At 43.7% G+C, this 21,563-nt stretch overlaps 1 protein-coding gene across 1 annotated transcript in view; it reads right to left on the bottom strand.

The window, feature by feature from the left end:
* ITGB3 (integrin subunit beta 3) overlaps positions 1 to 21,563 on the bottom strand; it is a 135,877-nt gene that overhangs the window by 32,174 nt on the left and 82,140 nt on the right. The window contains exon 10 of the mRNA XM_073607661.1: positions 18,980 to 19,409. Within this exon, the coding sequence (XP_073463762.1) occupies positions 18,980 to 19,409 (430 nt within the window). The remainder of the gene's footprint in view (positions 1 to 18,979; positions 19,410 to 21,563) is intronic.

The following is a 21,563-nucleotide window of genomic DNA, read 5'->3' as shown; positions in this document are numbered from 1 at the left end:
TGTGTGTGTGTGTGTGTGTGTGTGTGTGTGTGTGGGGGGGGGTGTCCATATATAACCCTTTCATGCCTAAGCATGTTTCTGACATTCGTTGCTTAAAAGTTCAAATCCATATTTTTTGCTAGAAAATTACTTAGAACCCCCAAACATTATATATATATATATATATATATATATATATATATATATATATATATATATATATATATTTTTTTTTTTAGCAGAGACTCTGGAGAATAAAATGGCGATCGTTGCAATATTTTATGTCACACTGTATTTGCGCAGCGGTCTTTCAAACGCAATTTTTGGGGAAAAAAGACACTTTCATGAATTAATAAAAAAACTAAACAGTAAAGTTAGCCCAATTTAGATACTTAACATGTCACGCTTTGAAATTGCGCACACTCATGCAATCTCGACAAACTACGGTACCTAAAAATCTCCATAAGCGATGCTTTAAATAAATTAACGATTACCAGGTTAGAGTTACAGAGGAGGTCTAGTGCTAGAATTTTTGCTCTCGCTCTGGCGATCACGGCGATACCTCACATGTGTGATTTGAACACTGTTTACATATGAGGGCGCGACTTATGTGTGCGTTTTCTTTGCTGTGGGGACGGGGGGCGCTTTAAAAAAAAAGTTTTCGTTTATTTATTTTTTTTACATTGTCTCTTAAAAAAAAAAAATGTGATCACTTTTATTGTAGACATCCCTTGTGACAGTAATAAGTGGTGACAGGTACTCTTTATGGAGAGATCGGGGGTCTAAAAGACCCCAAATCCCTCCTTTGCACTTTAAAGTATTCAGATCGCCAAAAACTGCGATTCTGAATACTGTCATTTTTTTTTTTAAATCGCCGCCATTGGCAGCCGAGTAAACCGGAAGTGATGTTGTGACGTCGCTTCCGTGTTAACGCATAGGACACTCGATCGATCCTGTGTCCGGCTTAGTTCCAGTCTCACTCTAGCCAGCGGAAGTGTGGGATCGTGGCTCGGGTCTCCCGGTGGGATGGGAGGCCCGGGAAGAGCGGCGGAAGGCAGCAGGAGGGGGGGGCGTCCCCTCCTGCTCTGTCGAGATAACAGCTTTTAGCTGCATCGGTTGTTATCCCTAAAGAGCTGACCGCCCGCTCTAAGACCCCTTTCACACTGGGGCAGGAGGTGCGTCGGCGGTAAAGCGGCGCTATTATTAGCGCCGCTTTACCGTCGTTTTTGCGGCGGTAGACGGCTGCTAGCAGGGCGATTTTAGGGCAACTGAGAAAGGGTTAAAACCCACTGCAAAGCGTCTCTGCAGAGACGCTTTGCCGGCAGTATAGCCGCGCTGCCCCATTGTATACACCGCTCTTTTACCGCTCCGAAGCTGCTGCTAGCAGGACTTTTTTTCCCGTCCTGCTAGCACACCGCTCCAGTGTGAAAGCCCTCGGGGCTTTCACGCTGGAGACACAGCAGTGGCTGTTTCGGACCGGTTTGCAGGCGCTATTTTTAGCGCAATAGCGCCTGCAAACCGCCCCAGTGTGAAAGGGGTCTAAAAAAAACGGACTGGGATGATGCCTGCAGCTGCAGACATCATCCCGGTATAACCCCTTAAAGCCGGGGCCGCATATGTGCGTACAGTCGGCGCTAACGGGATAAAGGAGAAGGGCTCTGTAGTACCTGTAGAGAGGGTTCAGGGAGGAGTTTACAACCCACTAATCTATAAGGGGCTTTCCCAAAACGTAACCCATTGGTGATTAGTAAAATAAACAGTATCCCTATGAACCTGCACAACAATTACTATCCTTTTAACCACTTGAGCCCCGGACCATTATGCTGCCTAAGGACCAGAGGTCTTTTTCCAATTTGGCACTGCGTCGCTTTAACTGCTAATTGCGCGGTCATGCAATGCTGTACCCAAACGAAATTTGCGTCCTTTTCTTCCCACAAATAGAGCTTTCTTTTGATGGTATTTGATCACCTCTGCGGTTTTTATTTTTTGCGCTATAAACGGAAAAAGACCGAAAATTTTGAAAAAAAATGATATTTTCTACTTTTTGTTATAAAAAAAATCCAATAAACTAAATTTTAGTCATACATTTAGGCCAAAATGTATTCGGCCACATGTCTTTGGTAAAAAAAATGTCAATAAGCGTATATTTATTGGTTTGCGCAAAAGTTATAGCGTCTACAAACTAGGGTACATTTTCTGGAATTTACACAGCTTTTAGTTTATGACTGCCTATGTCATTTCTTGAGGTGCTAAAATGGCAGGGCAGTACAAAACCCCCCCAAATGACCCCATTTTGGAAAGTAGACACCCCAAGGAAATTGCTGAGAGGCATGTTGAACCCATTGAATATTTTTTTTTTTTGTCCCAAGTGATTGAAAAATGACAAAAAAAAAAAAAAAAATATTTACAAAAAGTGGTCACTAAATGATATATTGCTCACACAGGCCATGGGCATATGTGGAATTGCACCCCAAAATACATTTAGCTGCTTCTCCTGAGTATGGGGATACCACATGTGTGGGACTTTTTGGGAGCCTAGCCGCGTATGGGACCCCGAAAACCAATCACCGCCTTCAGGATTTCTAAGGGTGTAAATTTTTGCTTTCACTCTTCACTGCCTATCACAGTTTTCGGAGGCCATGGAATGCCAAGATGGCACAAAACCCCCCAAAATGACCCCATTTTGGAAAGTAGACACCCCAAGCTATTTGCTGAGAGGCATATTGAGTCCATGGAATATTTTATATTTTGACACAAGTTGCGGGAAAGTGACACTTTTTTTTTTTTTTTTTTTTTTTTTCATAAAGTTGTCACTAAATGATATATTGCTCACACAGGCCATGGGCATATGTGGAATTGCACCCCAAAATACATTTAGCTGCTTCTCCTGAGTATGGGGATACCACATGTGTGGGACTTTTTGGGAGCCTAGCCGCGTACTGGACCCCGAAAACCAATCACTGCCTTCAGGATTTCTAAGGGTGAAAATTTTTGATTTCACTCTTTACTGCCTATCACAGTTTCGGAGGCCATGGAATGCCCAGGTGGCACAAAACCCCCCCAAATGACCCCATTTTGGAAAGTAGACACCCCAAGCTATTTGCTGAAAGGCATGGTGAGTATTTTGCAGCTCTCATTTGTTTTTGAAAATGAAGAAAGACAAGAAAAAACATTTTTTTTTTTCTTTTTTCAATTTTCAAAACTTTGTGACAAAAAGTGAGGTCTGCAAAATACTCACTATACCTCTCAGCAAATAGCTTGGGGTGTCTACTTTCCAAAATGGGGTCATTTGGGGGGGTTTTGTGCCACCTGGGCATTCCATGGCCTCCGAAACTGTGATAGGCAGTGAAGAGTGAAATCAAAAATTCACGCCCTTAGAAAGCCTGAAGGCGGTGCTTGGTTTTCGGGGTCCCGTACGCGGCTAGGCTCCCAAAAAGTCTCACGCATGTGGTATCCCCGTACTCAGGAGAAGCAGCAGAATGTATTTTGGGGTGTAATTTCACATATTTCCATGGCATGTTTGAGCAATATATCATTTAGCCTCGGTTCACACTGGGGCGACTTGTCAGGCGACCTAGTCGCCTGACAAGTCGCCTCCCGTTCTGTGCTATGGAACCGTTCTAATCGGAGCGACGCAAGTCGCTCCGACTTAGAAAAAGGTTCCTGTATTACTTTGGGGGCGACTTGGGGCGACTTGCATAGACTTCTATGCAGAAGTCGTCTCGCAAGTCGCCCCGGCAGTCGTTTGCAGGTCGCCTCGCTGAGGCGACCTGCAAGTCGTGCCGCCCATGTGTGAACCGAGCCTCAGTGACAACTTTGTGCAAAAAAAAAAAAAAAAAAAAAAATTTGTCTCTTTCCCGCAACTTGTGTCGCAATATAAAATATTCCATGGACTCGACATGCCTCTCAGCAAATAGCTTGGGGTGTCTACTTTCCAAAATGGGGTCATTTGGGGGGGTTTTGAACTGTCCTGGCATTTTATGCACAACATTTAGAAGCTTATGTCACACATCACCCACTCTTCTGACCACTTGAAGACAAAGCCCTTTCTGCCACTTATTGTTTACATGAAAAAGTTTTTTTTTTTTGCAAAAAAATTACTTTGAACCCCCAAACATTATATATTTTTTTAAAGCAAATGCCCTACAGATTAAAATGGTGGGTGTTTCATTTTTTTTTTTCACACAGTAATTGCGCAGCGATTTTTCAAACGCATTTTTTGGGGAAAAAACACACTTTTTTTAATTTTAATGCACTAAAACACGCTATATTGCCCAAATGTTTGATGAAATAAAAAAGATGATCTTAGGCCGAGTACATGGATACCAAACATGACATGCTTTAAAATTGCGCACAAACGTGCAGTGGCAACAAAATAAATACATGTTTAAAAGCCTTCAAAAGCCTTTACAGGTTACCACTTTAGATTTACAGAGGAGGTCTACTGGAAAAATTACTGCACTCGATCTGGCCTTCGCGGTGATACCTCACATGCATGGTGCAATTGCTGTTTACGTTTAACGACAGACCGCCGCTTGCGTTCGCCTTAGCGCGAGAGCAGGGGGCGACAGGGGTGTTTTTTTTTTTTTTTTCTTTATTATTTTTTTGCTTTTTTAATCTTACTTTTAAACTGTTCCTTTCATATTTTTTTTTTTAATCATTTTTATTGTTATCTCGGGGAATGTAAATATCCCCTATGATAGCAATAGGTAGTGACAGGTACTCTTTTTTGAAAAAATTGTGGTCTATTAGACCCTAGATCTCTCCTCTGCCCTCAAAGCATCTGACCACACCAAGATCGGTGTGATAAAATGCTTCCCCAATTTCCCAATGGCGCTATTTACATCCGGCGAAATCTAAGTCATGAAATACTCGTAGCTTCCGGTTTCTTAGGCCATAGAGATGTTTGGAGCCACTCTGGTCTCTGATCAGCTCTATGGTCAGCTGGCTGAATCACCGGCTGCATTCTCAGGTTCCCTGTTGAGACAGGAGAGCCAGAGAAAAACACGGAAGACGGTGGGGGGGGGGGGGGGGGCATTCCCTCCCACGGCTTGTAAAAGCAGTCTAGAGGCTAATTAGCCGCTAGGATTGCTTTTACATGAAAGCCGACCGCTGGCTGAAAAGAATGATACCAAGATGATACCTAAACCTGCAGGCATCATTCTGGTATAACCACTCAAAGTCGTGAATGGCGTACCTGAAGACAAAAAAATGGTTAACAATGGTTAACAATAAAGCACAGTAAACAGTAAAGTATAAATAATTACATACCTGAAAAACAAACATGATAAAACATAATAACAATAACAATAACAATAAAACATTGCAGAATAGAATACAGTAAAAAAGAGCAGAACAATAGAGAGAGAATAGAGAAAGAGAGAACAATAAAACAACAACTATTTTTTTTTATTTCATATTTTTTTTTTTTTTTACACTTTTTTTGTAACTAACTTTTATAACGGTAACCGGTTCCAGGTTCGGGTCTCTCAAAATGCGATGGCATTTTGGGAGACCCTGTGAAAGTGTGCCTAGTCTGTGCAATGCTGTACCCTACGCTAATACTCAACTAGTGAATGGTAGCGTTCAAAACATTCACCAATGCAAAGACCAGGATTGTCAGGACAGGAGGGACAATAATAGTGGGCGTCACGCCTATATCCGCGCTTGCTGCAGACACAACATCTTTTTTGGGGGGTTCGTTGGGTAGGGGTACTCGGGAGGACATAAAAATGCCTCTCATGGAGCCGACTGCATTTGGTTGGGGATGTGAATGGGGGAAGTACGGGCGCTGCAGAAGCGGTGGGTTCCCAATTAGGATTGGCGAATGCAGCAGGAAGGGCACTATGGGCACGACGGGCCTGTGTTTGTCTTTTTGGTGGCAGCGCGACACTACTTGTGCTTGCCACCTCACCAGCTTCAACTGCACTTATGGGACTCGCCACGTCACCACGTGTTACTGCAGTGCTGGTTTGACTACGACCGGGGTGTACTAGGCCGCTGGCGCTTGCCAGTTCACCAAAACGCTACCAAAAAACTGTTAGCGATCGCAGGGATCAGGCCTGACTCTGCGAACGCTGCAGTTATGCGTTTAGTGTTTTGTAAGTGACAGTGATCGATCAATACTGCACTTGGGTGGGCTGGGCCGGGCCGGGCGGAGGGGCAAAACGCAGGTGCTAGCAGGTATCTGGGCTGATCCCGCTAACACTGCGTTTTTGGGAACCCTAAACTGCTGGTGACGCTAGTATAGATCTGATCGGATCAGATATTGATGCGATCAGATACTATACCACTAAGGGAGGTGTACGGTGCGTGCGTGGGTGTTAGCGGTACTGGCGCTAATCTGACGCTGCCTGGGGCTGGTGCTTGCCAGTTCACCAAAATACTACCAAAAAAACTGTTAGCAATCGCAGGGATCAGGCCTGACTCTGCGAACGCTGCAGTTATGCGTTTAGTGTTTTGTAAGTGTCAGTGATCGATCGATACTGCACTTGGGTGGGCTGGGCCGGGCGGAGGCGCAAAACGCAGGTGCTAGCAGGTATCTGGGCTGATTCCGCTAACACTGCGTTTTTGGGAACCCTAAACTGCTGGGGACGCTAGTATAGATCTGATCGGATCAGATATTGATCCGTTCAGATACTATACCACTAAGGGAGGCGTATGCTGCGTGCGTGGGTGTTAGCGGTACTGGCGCTAACCTGACGCCTGGGGCTGGTGCTTGCCAGTTCACCAAAATGCTACCAAAAAAACTGTTAGCGATCGCAGGGATCAGGCCTGACTCTGCGAACGCTGCAGTTATGCGTTTAGTGTTTTGTAAGTGACAGTGATCGATCGATACTGCACTTGGGTGGGCTGGGCGGAGGCACAAAACGCAGGTGCTAGCAGGTATCTGGGCTAATCCCGCTAACACTGCGTTTTTGGGAACCCTAAACTGCTGGGGACGCTAGTATAGATCTGATCGGATCAGATATTGATGCGTTCAGATACTATACCACTAAGGGAGGCGTATGCTGCGTGCGTGGGTGTTAGCGGTACTGGCGCTAATCTGACGCTGCCTGGGGCGACGCATATCACCGCCGGGCGATCGGGGGGCTAAACCTTTATTCGGTAATAAACGGCGGGTGCCCTGACACTATAAAAAATAAACAAACTAACCAGCGTCAACCGTAACGGTTATACGGTGATCAGTGGTGAAAGGGTTAACTAGGGGGCAATCAAGGGGTTAAAACATTTATCAGATAGTATAGGGGGGTCCCTGACGCTATAAAACGCTGACGGCGAACCTAAATATTTACCTCACTAACTAGCGTCACCAGCGACACTAATACAGCGATCAGAAAAATGATCGCTTAGTGACACTGGTGACAGGGGGTGATCAAGGGGTTAAAACTTTATTAGGGGGGGTTAGGGGGGTATCCTAGACCTACAGGGGGGTAACAGTAACTGTCCCAACACTGTAACTGTCACAAACTGACACTATGCAGTAATCAGAAAAAAAAAAAAAAAAAAAAAAAAACTGCTGGTGTCAGTTTGTGACAGGGGGGGGGGGGTGATTGGGGGGGGATCGGGGTGTTTTGTGTGCCTGGCATGTTCTACTGTGTGTGTGTGTGTTGTACACTCACATTGATGTCTTCTCTCCTCGGGCCGGAACGGAAATTACCGAGCCGAGGAGAGATGACATCATTTCCTTTGCTGCTGTTTAGCATACAGCAGCAAAGGAAGATTCTCATTGGCCGGCGGCGATCGCGAGGGGGGGGCCACGAACGGATGGTCTCCCCCTCATCACCGATCGCTGCTGGACAAAAGACGACCGCCTCGGGCACCGGGGGGGGGGTCCGATCGGACCCCCCACCCGCGGAAGGCAAATCACGTACCCTGTACGTGATTTTGCCTGTCCGTGCCACTTTGCCGACGTACATCGGCGTGAGGCGGTCGTCAAGTGGTTAATCGGTAGCTTAAAGCGGGGTTCCCATTTAAAAAAAAAAAATTAAAAGTCAGCAGCTACAAATACTGCAGCTGCTGACTTTTAATTGGACACTTACCTGTCCCAGGGTCCAGAGATGCGGGGGATCGAAGCTCTGCTCGTCCCCCCCCCCCCCCGCTCGTCGGCGCCGGCATTTCAACTGTGGGCGCCCGGCTGTGGCTTCACAGCCGGGCATCCACTGCGCATGCGCAAGCCGCACCTCGCGCCGTCACTGGCCCCGCAATCATCTGGGACCGGTCACATGTCCCAGATGATTGACAAGAGGGAGGGTGGAGATGTGATCTCCCTTTCTGTGCCGTGGCAAGTGACGTCAGGAGCCCAGGCACTGAAGGAGGCAGACTACGAGGGACCCCCTAGCAACAGGCATTTAGAGGTAAGTAAAAAAAAAAATTTCTCCAAATGGTTTTTTTTTAATTTTTTTTAAGAACATTACTAATTTTTTTTTTGGGGGGTGGAACTCCACTTTAAAGTAATATTAAGCTCTCAGTTTGTTAAGTACTTTCAGCGGCTGATTTAATAACTTGAGTGAGTACGCAGCTTCTTCATCATTTTAGCCATGCCTGTTTTCCAGTTTGAACTGGTACCATGACCTCTTCCCCAGGTTTCTTGTTTCAAGGCAATGCTGGGTACACGCAATGAGATTATCGGACGAATGATCTTTTGTTTTTTGTTTTTTTATTTTGCATGCTACTCTCGAATTGAAAATGAAGAGGTTACTAAAGTTACAAAAATTCTGGTACGACAGAATAAAAATTTGGAAGCGATGTAATGCACTGCATCTGTATTGCATTTTTATGTGAAAACTGTACAGGCATACCCCACTTTTAAGTACGCAATGGGGTTTATTTACTAAAGCTGGGAACTGCAAAATCAGGCTCACTTCTGGATAGAAACCAATCAGCTTCCAGGTTTTATTACCAAAGCTTAATTGAACAAGCTGGGGTTAGAAGCTCATTGGTTTCTACGCAGAAGTGAGCCTGATTTTGCACTTCCCAGCTTTAGTAACTAAACCCCATTGTGTACTTAAAAGTGGGGTATGCCTGTACTGATTACATGAAAATCGTACCATCTGGCATCGTACGAGAAACATTTTCGTGTTTGTCCCATCGGATAATATCAGATGAACTGTCGTGATCGGCTCTGTGTGTAAAGTGTGTACTAACGATCAGATTATCGTACGAACGATTCGAAAGCGGTATTTTTCATATGATTTTCTGATCGTGTGTATGGACCTTAAAGTGTTACTAACCCAGGACCCTACATTCACTATATCGGACCTCCCACAGTACACAGAACATGGACATGCGATAGTTTTGGTAAATATAAATTGCTAAATACCTTTTCTCATCAGCAGTATATAGTAGTCTTGTGACTTCTATCAGTGTCTGGTTAAAGCTTCTAGGAGGAGTTTTCATTCTGCTCTCACTGTCATATAAGACTGCAGGACCCCTGACCCTTTGTCTGGACAATGCTGATTGGCCCTGTGCTGATCACATGCGCTCTCCCAAGAAAAAAAAACTCTCTAGCAATACACACCAAACTGAGCATGTGCAGTCTGTCCCCTGGCTTCTATAATATCCAGAGATAAGTTGAAGACACTGGAAGAAGGGGAGGATCAGAGAAGACAGGATCAAACAGCCTTTTTACGCAATGCAGAGGATTAACCCCTTAGGTTCCACAGTGAGTATAACAAGCATGCTTTACTGCCTATACAGACTGATTTTACAGTTGTGGGTTTAGTAACACTTTAAGATCTTTTTCTTGCAGCATCCTATGGAACTGCTCTTGCATGCAGAGACTAGAGTTAGGTCTTCCTACACTGTGTGCATTAAAGTGGTAGTAAACCCTGGAATTTTATTTTTACCTACGGTAAGCTTACCAGTAGGTAAAATGAGTTTTCTCCTAAAAGTGCACTGTTTAGGAGATATTCTTGCGAGCAGCAGCCGGTGATATCACCGGCGCATGCACTCCGAAGGAAGGGCATACCTGTGTCGTTCCTTCAGAGCTGTGTGCCATGGCTATGAATCCTGCACACATGCACAGGGGTGATGTCATAGCGACTCGGCCAGTCAGATGCCCGAAGTCCTCTAACCTGGAAGGAAGAAATGTAAAGATGGAAGCCTCTGCAAAGGTGACAGCGCGCCGCTGGAGGGCTTCGTTTTAAGGCAACTCTTTCATGACTCTTTCGTATGCAGTGCATACTAGCACATTATGATATTGCCTTGCAGGTGGAACCTTTTTTAAAACATTTTTTAACAGAGATTACTACCGCTTTAATAGAAACAGACAGCCCCAAAACCTAAGGCCCCTTTCACACTGGGGCGGTTTGCAGGCGCTATTGCGCTAATAATGGCGCCTGAAAACCGACCCGAAACAGCTGCTGCTGTCACTCCAGTGTGAAAGCCCCGACGGCTTTCACACTGGAGCGGTGCGCTAGCAGGATGGGAAAAAAAGTCCTGCTAGCAGCATATTCCGCTCCTTCACATTGAAATCAATGGGACAGTGCGGCTATACCACCGGCAAGGCGCCTCTGCAGAGGCGCTTTGCGGTGGTTTTTAACCCTTTCTCGGCCGCTAGCAGCGGGTAAAACCGCCCCGCTAGCGGCCGAATACCGACAGTAAAGCGCCGCTAACAATAGCGACGCTTTACCGCCGACCCCGCCCCAGTGTGAAAGGGGCCTAAGGCTAAGGCATGAATAATCCTCTTCCGTGCAACCAGCTGGCTGAAAAAAATAAAGTGAATCTACTTTCCCCATCCATACAATCGAGGTGGATGGGGGAATCCCTCCTGCAGAGCTATTGTATTCTGACAGCATGGAGACTTTCAGAATACACTCATTAGCACCACCGGCTATAGCCGCCGATGGAGAAATTGACTTCTGTACAACCAGCCCGCCAATAGATGGATCGAAATTCGGCTGGTCTGAACCGGATGAATTTTGATCCATCTATGGCCTGGTCCTCCTTCCCCCCACCCCCCCCCATCCCCCACCACCACCTTCAGACCCCCATCGTTAAAAGACTGACTGGAGACTGCACTGTCCACTGTTAATTCTTCCCTGTAAAGACTATAAACTAAGACCTCATGTACACTGCTGCTGGTAAACAGAGGTTTAGGAGCAGTTGGGCATTTATTTCAACTGCCTCTGAACTCTCCTCTATGTAATCTTATCAGTACATGCACACAGGTTCATTTATAGTCGATTCTAGGCAGTTGTGTTTAGAGGCTTTTTTTGGAACCCCAAAAAATGCGTTCAGAAGCTGAGTTTAGAGGCATTTCAAATGCCAAACGCGGCTACCCGCATTTAGGCACGTTTTCGTCTAGTAGCGTTTTATTGATTACTTTTGAGCCTTTGAAAATGCTAAAAACACACCAAAAACTCAATTATCACTGTATGCAAGCTTGATATACCATGTGATATTCCCCTCATCAGCCAATTATGCTGTACAATACACAACTTGCATTACTTGACGCTGAAGTTGAAAATGAATTTCACTCACCCGTCAACCATTGAGATTTTGCAAACTAGACGGGGTCGAACCTTTTCCACGAGAATTTCAAAGGTGGCAATTGACATGCGTGTAAAATTAAAAAATGTCTCTGGGTAATTAGGCAGCTGAACATACATATTAGAAAAGTATCCTGTGGACATGCGTTGAGCCATCAATGGAAGTGTCCAGTAGCGACGAACTCTGGTCCTCTCATGCCATTTTCTACATCTTTGGAGCCTCAGCAAAAGCAACATCAGGAGCATTTCCTCACACATGCTCATCATGGGATCCATATTAACAAACCAACCAAAAAGAAACAGCTATCTACAAGCACACTGCTTTCTCAGCTGCTACTCACACTTTTCTCACAGAATGGCTGAAATAGTTAATAAATGTTGTTTTTAATGTTTTATATTTTTAAAACATAAATTGTTTTTAGTGCTTTCTAATCATTTGGGAGGGTCTCCTGAGGTTATCTTTAGTAAACGCGCCTAAACGCAAACGCGGCTAAACGCTGCTTGTAAATTCTGCTAAACACATGTTTTTTAATGTGGATTTCTAGCTGTGATGTTCCAGGGTTCAGGAGAGGTTGAGAAACGTCCCGAGTACATGAAGCCTAAAAAGGAAAGCAGCACTGAGAGTGCAGAAGCAACACCCGCATTGAAAACTGTGAACTGTGAAGTGCTAGGTTAGGAATTTTAACAAATAGTTTACTGAGGAATGTTTATTTTATTGAGCTTAATGTGTTAAGCTAAAAAATGCTGAGAATTTAATACTACTTTAATGTAATTTGCAGATATAAATAGCCATAATTGTCACCTCCTGATGTTGTTACCTTACCAGATATTGAAACCACGAGTTGGGGATTAGCCATGGCTAGGCAGCTAATCTGTCATCTAATGCTTTGTTGACGATAACAGATTGCGTGTTCTAAAACCGGAAGGTGAGCAGCGATTTAGTAGACACAAAATACCAGCCCTGGAGGCGGTAAATAATGGTCACACCAATGATTAGGAGAAGGTGAGCTGTAATGGCTGCAACTTTGCTGGTGAATCAGTAACCATCTCATAATGAAGTGTGACACACCACTTCACTGGTCTTAGACAGGAGGTATTATATATTTACCAATGTCTAATAAACAGCTCACCAAAGTGAGACGTCCACATTTCACAACATTTGTGTACTGCACCTCATGTATTACAACTTCCTATGTACTATACTTTTATCTAAACACAATCTGTGGGCCACTCCTTTCACTATTTCATTTGCATGCATGTGACTGTGTATGTAACAAGCACATCGGACAAAGCATCGCCATATACATCTTATGGGTCTTGTCAGCTTTTGGGTTTTGACACTTTGAGGTGCCTGTTATCAGTAGGCAGTCATACGCTATATGATTCAAAAAGGAAGCATCCAAGAGGAATTGGGACATCAGTGCTTACTATTCTACAGTAGGGTAGTAAAGAGAAAAAGACAGAGCTACATGCAACCGGGGCTACCCTTAGGGTTGCCACCTGTTCGGGAATTAACCTGGACAGTTCGGGTTTTGAATGATGTGTCCGGGTTTCGGCTGGACTGAAATGCAAACACGTGATTCAAAACCCACATTCTCCAAAACCCGACATTATTTAGACAAGACTGTGGCTCAGAACAGGGCGTGACAGAAAGGTGAGGGGGCACTCTGCGCACCGCATTACTATTCTCTTTGGAGTGCCCAAAGGAGTCCCAGATCTGTTACAATCCTATAGTGTATACTAAAAAAAAAAAAATATATATTGCTGTGCACTGCTAAAGTGTTCTGGTTTGGCTTGAAGAAAAAGAGGCAACCCTAGTTACCCTCCTGGGTCGCCAGGAATGTTACTGTCATTTAATGACTTGTGAGCAGCATTCAGTCCACACACTATATTGTCAAAAGTGGGGGTGCCTGCCTTTACACGCACATGAACTTTAGTGGCATCCCAGTCTTAGTTCGTAGGGTTCAATATTGAGTTGGTCCACCCTTTGCAGCTATAGCAGCTTTAACTCTTCTGGGAAGGCTGTCCACAAGGTTTAGGAGTGTGTCTATGGGAATGTTTGACCATTCTTCCAGAATCGCATCTGTGAGGTCAGGCACTGATGTGGACAAGAAGACCTGGCTCGCAGTCTCCTCTCTAATTCATCCCAAAAGTGTTCTATTGGGTTGAGGTCAGGACTCTGTGCAGGCCAGTCAAGTTCCTCCCCTCCAAACTCGCTCATCCATGTCTTTATGGACCTTGCTTTGTGCACTGGTGAGCAGTCATGTTGGAACAGGAAAGGGGCCATCCCCAAACTGTTCCCACCAAGTTGTCAGCATGAAAATGTCCAAAATGTCTTGGCATGCTGATGCCTTAAGAGTTCCCTTCACTGGAACTAAGGGGCCAAGGTCAACCCCTGAAAAACAACCCCACACCATAATCCCCCCTCCACCAAATGATTTGGACCAGTGCAGAAAGCAAGGTCCATTAAGACATGGATGAGCGAGTTTGGGGTGGAGGAACTTGACTGGCCTGCACAGAGTCCTGACGTCAACCCGATAGAACACCTGTCTGTGACTGACTGTGAGCCACGCCTTCTCGTCCATCATCAGTGCTTGACCTCACAAATAAGCTTCTGGAAGAATGGTCAAACATTCCCATAGACACACTCCTAAACCTTTTGGACAGCCTTCCCAGAAGAGTGGGCCAACTCAATATTGAACCCTACGGACTAAGACAGGGATGCCATTAAAGTTCATGTGCGTGTAAAGGCAGGGTCCCAATACGTTTGACAATATAGTGTATGCGTGACGGATTTGAAGTGGTTTACCACGGGTATGGCTGAAGCTGTCAACCATAACCCCAGGGTTTTTTCTTTTCAGCCAACGATTCTCTCTTTCTGATAAATGCAATCCGAGCAGCTGATTAGCCGCCGGATTACTTTTAGAAGGGACGCCGCTCACCGCTGTTTCCGCAGCTGGCCATAGAGGTGAGGAGAGACTAGATCGTCTCTCCTCCTCTCTATAATCTAAGAGACCGGGAGCGATGTCATGACATCACTTCCAGTTTAGGGCGGGTGTAAACAATTTGTTTTTTAAAGCATCAGATCATTGTTTTGTTTTTTGATCTGATGCTTTTAAAGAGTAGAGGAGAGATCTGGGGTCTTATATACCCCAGATGTCTCCATAAAGAGGACTTGTCATCCCTTATTTATATCACAAGGGATGTTTACATTTCTTGTCATAGGAATAAATATGAGGCTCGTTTCACACTGCAGCGATGCGGGAACCCTGCGAATCCACTGTGGGTTCCCGCATCGCATGTCTCCTGGCGGCAGTTCACACTGCCCTATGCAACCTGCTGGGAGTGTTAATTAAAATTAATGACACCCCTAAATCAGTTTACGTGTCACAGTGCGATCTGCAAATTCGGGCAGGAAGCGGAACACATGGATGTTCATATTCGATCGAGAATCGCGTGATCCGATTCTGCTGTGAACCAAAAAAAGGGTCCTGTGCGAGTTTGGTCCGAATGCGATGCAAATTCAGCCATACTATCTGTATGGCTGAAATCGCATCACACAGAGATCGCAAGTGATTTGCACTGCAGTGCGGCGCGAACCACATCTGATCTTGGACATCGCATCAGTGGGAACCGGCCCTAAAGGGACAGTGTAAAAAAAAAAAAAAAATAATGAAAAAAATTTAAAGCGCCCCATCTCTTTGTGCTCGCTCGCAGAAGCAAACCCATATGTTCCGCACGCATATGTAAACAGAGTTCACACCACACATGTGAGGTATCGCCATAAACGTTATAGCAAGAGCAATAATTGTAGCTCTGAACCTTCTCTGTAACTCTAAACTGGTAACCTGTAAACATTTTTAAAGCCTATGGAGAATTTTAAGTATTGAAGTTTGTCACCATTCCACGAACATTTGTTGTCATTTTAAAGCGTGACATGTTAGGTATCTATTTACTCAGCGTAACATCATCTTTTATATTTTACCATTATTATAATTAATATAATATATATTTATATATATATTTATAATATAATTCGTTTATATATTGTGCTTTTTTGCATTAAAATATATTTTTTCCCCAAAAATCCTGCTTGAAAAACCGCAGCGCAAATACCATGTGACATAAAAACGTTGCAGCATGATGGCGGTTGAAGATCATATAGAGACCAAGATGGTCGCTTCCTTGGCTGAAAACGATATGGGGGGATTAGTTCCACTTTAAGCTCTGAGAACCCCATATGTGATGACAGTTTATCTTTAAAGTGGATTGAATGGTGGTCACAAGTCATTACATTAGTACCCCTCGGTCCAGGAGAGAAAAGTTACCATCACCACTACCGAAGGAGAAGAGGGCTCTCTGGTCAATCAAGTGATTGGCCAGTGGGTCATTGGAAAGAAGGTATGTATAGGTGGGAATGAAAGCCAGAGTTCAGCTTCAAAAAAATTGTAATTTCCTGTTACTTTCTGCTGTACCATTGACTACCTATCACCCGAACAGGAAGCCAGAGCAAATCTCTCCAACTGGAGCATAGCCAGGAATAAAAACCCAACAGCAGTTCTAAGCCTTCATTTCTCTAAAAATAGAACAAATATTTGGCTGGGGTTCTACTTTAGGACTTTGCTTTCTCAGTAAACTCACAGATTTCCTATTCACTTTTGAATGATGTTGGATCTTGTTAAATCCCAGGGAAGTTTGCAAACAATTTTTTGGGTTGGTAAATACGAGGATTCCAATAAATGTTTGGCTGTAACCCATATTAATCATATTAGTTACAGACAATGCTGTGCGGTTTATAGAGGATGTTATGCGATTGTTTTTCAGACAGAACATTTGGTGATGTCACAGACACTCCCACATTTACTACCGTCTGATTGAATTCCTCTGCAGCATGCCTGTGTGTAACCTACATTAGAGATGAATCCACCCTATAGTTCTTCTAATCATGTGCAGAACCTGGTTCTATGAGCATGAAAATCCGAGTCTTATGGAAGAATACACATTCCGTAATTTACTGTACAAAGATTCTAGTTTGGTGTCGAAAGACCCTGCTACTTTGCTATGGGAATTTCAACATCTAGCACAGCGATTCTCAACCAGGGTTCTGTGGAACCCTAGGGTTCCTCCAGAGGTTGCTAGGGGTTCCTTCAGAATTGAGCCATTTCTGCCTCTCCGATAAGTTCCCACCGACACCATTATTCTTTTCAGCTATCTGTAAGAGGGTAATTCTTCCCAATAATTCCAAGTGTAAGGACCATTCTTCTCACTGACCATCACACTAATGTATCATGAGTTGTAGATTTCTAATTTTTAGCAGCAATTTATAATCACACACATGGGTTGGACTTGATGGACTTGTGTCTTTTTTCAACCTCACCTACTAAGTATCTGTATGTAACAGGAGTAGAGGGGAGACCAACCAATGGGGCCACCTGTTCGAGTGACATCTTTCTCATAGGAGGTGTCCTCCCATTTCCTGTTGTGCCTCCAAGTAGTGGTTTCAACCATCCGCTATGCTATCCAAAAGTAAAAAAAGGTATTTTTGCTTTGGATATACACTATATTATTAAAAGTATTGGGACGTGTGCTTTTACACGCACATGAATTTTAATGGCATCCCAGTCTTAGTCCGTAGGGTTCAATATTGAGTTGGCCCACCCTTTGCAGCTATAACAGCTTCAACTGTTCTGGGAAGGCTGTCCACAAGCTTTAGGAGTGTGTCTATGGGAATGTTTGACCATTCTTCCAGAGGCACTTTTGTGAGGTCAGGTACTGACTGAGAAGGCCTGGCTTGCAGTCGCCGCTCTAATTCATCCAAAAGGTGTTCTATTGGATTGAGGTCAGGAGTCTGTGCAAGTTCCTCCACCCCAAACGTGCTTTGTGCACTAGTGCGCAGTCATGTTGGAACAGGAAGGGGCCATCCCCAAACTGTTCCCACAAAGTTGGGATTATGAAATTGTCCAAAATGTCTTGGTATGCTGAGGCCTTAAGAGTTTCTTCACTGAAACTAAGGGGCTATGCCCAACCCCTGCAAAACAACCCCACACCATAATCCCCCCTCCACCAAATGATCTGGACCAGTGCACAAAGCAAGGTCCATAAAGACATGGATGAGCGAGTTTGTGGTGAAGGAACTTGACTGGCCTGCACAGAGTCCTGACCTCAACCCAATAGAACACCTTTGGGATGAATTAGAGCAATGACTGCGAGTCAGGCCTTCTCGTCCAACATCAGTACCGGACCTCACAAATGCGCTTCTGGAAGAATGGTCAAACATTCCCATAGACACACTCCTAAACCTTGTGGGCAGCCTTCACAGAAGAGTTGAAGCTGTTATAGGTGCAAATGGTGGGCCAACTCAATTTTGGACCCTATGGACTAAGACTGGGATGCCATTAAAGTTCATGTGCGTGTAAAGGCAGGCGTCCCAATACTTTTGACAATATAGTGTACTTTGAAGCCAAGCTTTGTTAGGTTTGCATCACTCAATGACAACCACCCACTTCTAGAAATACTATCAGCTTGGGCATGATGATGATTTAATGTCTTCACTGCTGTCTAAGGCACAGAACTGGAGCAAGCATGCAGCAAATGAAGTCAGAACTTTTAATCTACATGCGTGTTCCAGGTCAATATCTCAGAATGTCTAAAGTAGACAGATTAGCAGAGTAAACAGCTAGCATTTTCAAAAGTATCAGTCAGCAAAGGCAGCTTCCATATTTTCTTTTTTTTAATGTTTCCTTTACCCTAGGTAACCCACTTCTCTGCTTTCTTCTGGTAGGCATTTGTGCAGGCACGGCAGCCTATTAATTTGAATGGGCTGCTTTGCCTGCGTTTTCCACAGAAAAAGGTGCATGCACCTTTTTCAAAGCGCAGCCCGCAGGAAAATGGCCTGGTCATTTTGACCATGCGATTTCCCTGTGGTTCCTGCACCCGCAAACGCACTGCATTTTTACATGCGTGGGGGTGCCATTCAGAATGAATGGTGGCTCCCCATGCATAGGTGTGAACCAAGCCTTATGCTAGCCATACACCAGTCAAAAAATCATTTGAACGTGTTTTCAAAAAACGAACACACGTCGTGAGAGCAAACGATATTGCCATCATGTAATGACCCTATTTCGAACGATAAATTGTTCAATGGACATAAATTGAGTTTCTCGTTTGTTTTTTGCCTCTGGGTCACATATGCGCAGTACCAACAGTTCAAATTTTGAACGGGCGGGAAACACTTTAATTTATGGTCTGTTCGTTTTCCAAACTTTTCCTTCGATTATATGGCTCACAACCGATTTTCGATTTGTGCCCATTAACTGGACGAAAAACGAATGAACTGTCCAAATGACATATTTTCAAACAATATTTTGTCTAGTGTATGGGCACCATTAAACTGAACCTTTCAGTTCGCCAAGCATATAAACATATTGGTGTCTTCATCACATGCTCCATCAGCAGTACAATACACAATTGTATAGTTTGTTCTGTATCCGTTAAAAGTTTTGCCTTACCTGAGCATATTTCGCCCTTGTACCGCATACAGGAGTTGTCATCGCATTCACAGTATTTCCCCCACACTTTGCCAAAGTCACCGGTATGACAAATGCACTGGCCGCACACACACTCTCCTCTCCCGGAACAGAGGACACCTTTGTCCTTTTGGCTGCAGCGGTCTTGTTTTGATTGGTCATAATCCTCCTCGGAGCACTCACAATGTGGTCCTAACCAGCCAGGGTGACAGTCACAGGTTCCACAGCTGAGGGTCCCATTTCCTTTATTACATGTGTAGCTGTTTGGTTCATCATACTGCTGACAGTCACATTCACACTGGAAGTGTACAGTCACAGTCAGGGAATCTTTAAATCCCACAGGTTTGATGGAAAATGTCTTCACCTTCTCGGCAGGGCAACCTCGAACTTTTGCTTCAATGGAAAAACTCACCTGCAAGAGTAAAAGAGACTGGTAAGTGAGCATGCTGACATTTTTTGCAATACTATCAAAAGCCACAAGAACCTAGTGCAAACATATAATTAGTGTCACATTGCATTTCGTGGAATACGCTTTAACTATCTTCTTCAGCTCTTGAGTTTCATGAAAGGTAAAATTGCACTTTTTTAATGGCTATAAAGACCACTACAGTCTCAAACAACAGTCAACACAATGGGAGTTGGGACATAAAAAAAAAAAAAAAAAAAGAGAAGACCATGATGAGGCCAAATGCATACATTTCTAACTAGTACTACATATGGACACCCTTATATACTGTATATATGTAATTTCTTTTCTATCCTTCTTTTCACCCTATTTACTACTCCTTTTTTCCTCTTTGTTGAACATTGACATCTGCAAAGTGTCATGGAGAATTAAGCAATTTTAAGGTCAATCTTGGCTCACTCAACCCATTCCTCTTCTCTGGGTTCTTTGACCAGTGACGCTGGTGAAACCACAATCCTGTAAATAATCCATAGATAATTCTCATTAAATGTATGGTTCTAACCTTCCATGAGTTTCCCACTCACTTATAAGTTCCTTAAGATAACTTATAATCTACATGATTGCTGTACTAATGCGTTGTATTCAATGAGCAGTTGTATCTGCTATTTGCGTATTGTACATTTTCTTTTTCTCTATCTCCAGTAAAACCAAATGTTTAAAAAAAAAAAAAAAAAAAAAGAGAAATGTTGCTTTTTTATGTATAGAATGTATTCTGAGTGCACAGGTATTTATAAAAATAAATTTATCAATTTAAGTGAAACCACGCAAATGGAATACACCCTAAATGAGCTGCAGCAAGTAAATGTATTGGATAACATACATGTAAAAATCAATAAACCACACGCTGAGATATTAATTAAAATAAATTAGTTGTCAAGGTTTGGCCTTCTGACTAAAGGGACCCAGGATAAATTGTATCTTTATAACCACTACAGTCAATGTATGCTTTAAGCCAGTCATCCATGGATCGATATTCGGCTGATTCAACAGTGACCATACGAATTTTCAATCCATCGATGGACAACCAGCCTGTCAGATTTTTCTGCATGTGATTACTGCCAGCAGCCATAGCCGCTAGCTGTATTGATTGTATTCTGCTGACTGGTAAGGCTCCCTGCACCTTCCCTGCTGGCAGAATACAGTAGAAAAAATGTATTAATTTATGGCTTTAGACTATGACTATACCCATTTAGGCCAAAATTCCTACATCTACTCTCCCTAGAAATACAAAAATCACTAAGGTCTGCTAACTGATTTGCCCGTTTTTGAGTTTACATGTTGCTTTCCTAGTTCACCAGACAGTGACATAATCAAAACCTTCTATGCATCAAAAAGTCACTGTTAGGCATAAATAATTAGTTACATCTACCAAGAGGCCTCTTTTTCAACTGGAGGTCCTGGGAATATCTCTGAATGCACTGTCTGGGACATGGGACATGGGTGAAGCAGATTTTTCCCCATCACTCATCTCTGTATCCACCATACACACAAATGCTTCTCACAACATGACAAACATATTGTATAAGCATAAACTACAGCATAAAAAATAAACATCACAATGACAATCCTACCTAACTCTCTGGGTTTGGCTTTTCAGTTTTATACAAGTTACATCCCCATACTTGCCAAGAATCCTTGCCTTTGGCAAATCATGTGCATAGAGGTTGCCAATATTTCGTTTATCCCTAGAAGACATCTTTCTGTTTTAGGAGATCGGTTTGTGGTTTTGAACACTGTAGTGTTGCAGTCTGTTTATAGTATCCTGGCTTTGTCAGTATAAACTGGAGTATTTAGCTGCAGTAAGTGATTTATAAGCCAGTTCAAAGTGTAACAAATCCGGGCAGCTGAAACTAACCAGTAAATACAGATATATTGTCAGCTATTTTTTTTTGCAAATCTACAATTTTCCTATAAAAGTGGAGCTTCACATCGCTTGGAGCTTCTATGTTTATCCGTTATTGTCATGGCTGGCCTTAAGATCCAAGTCCACCTTACATATTCTAGCCCCCAGTGCAGCCTGTCTCTCTGTCTCTGTCCCCCACAGACTCACTGCTTTAGCTCCAGGATCTTGCTCTAGCTGAACAGGAAAGCAGTCAGCGA

The sequence above is a fragment of the Aquarana catesbeiana genome, linkage group LG12 (genome assembly GCF_042186555.1).
Source record: "Aquarana catesbeiana isolate 2022-GZ linkage group LG12, ASM4218655v1, whole genome shotgun sequence".
In the NCBI taxonomy this organism is placed as follows: domain Eukaryota; kingdom Metazoa; phylum Chordata; class Amphibia; order Anura; family Ranidae; genus Aquarana; species Aquarana catesbeiana.
Note: the sequence above shows the minus strand (reverse complement) of the source record. Positions and strands in the feature narration are given on the sequence as shown.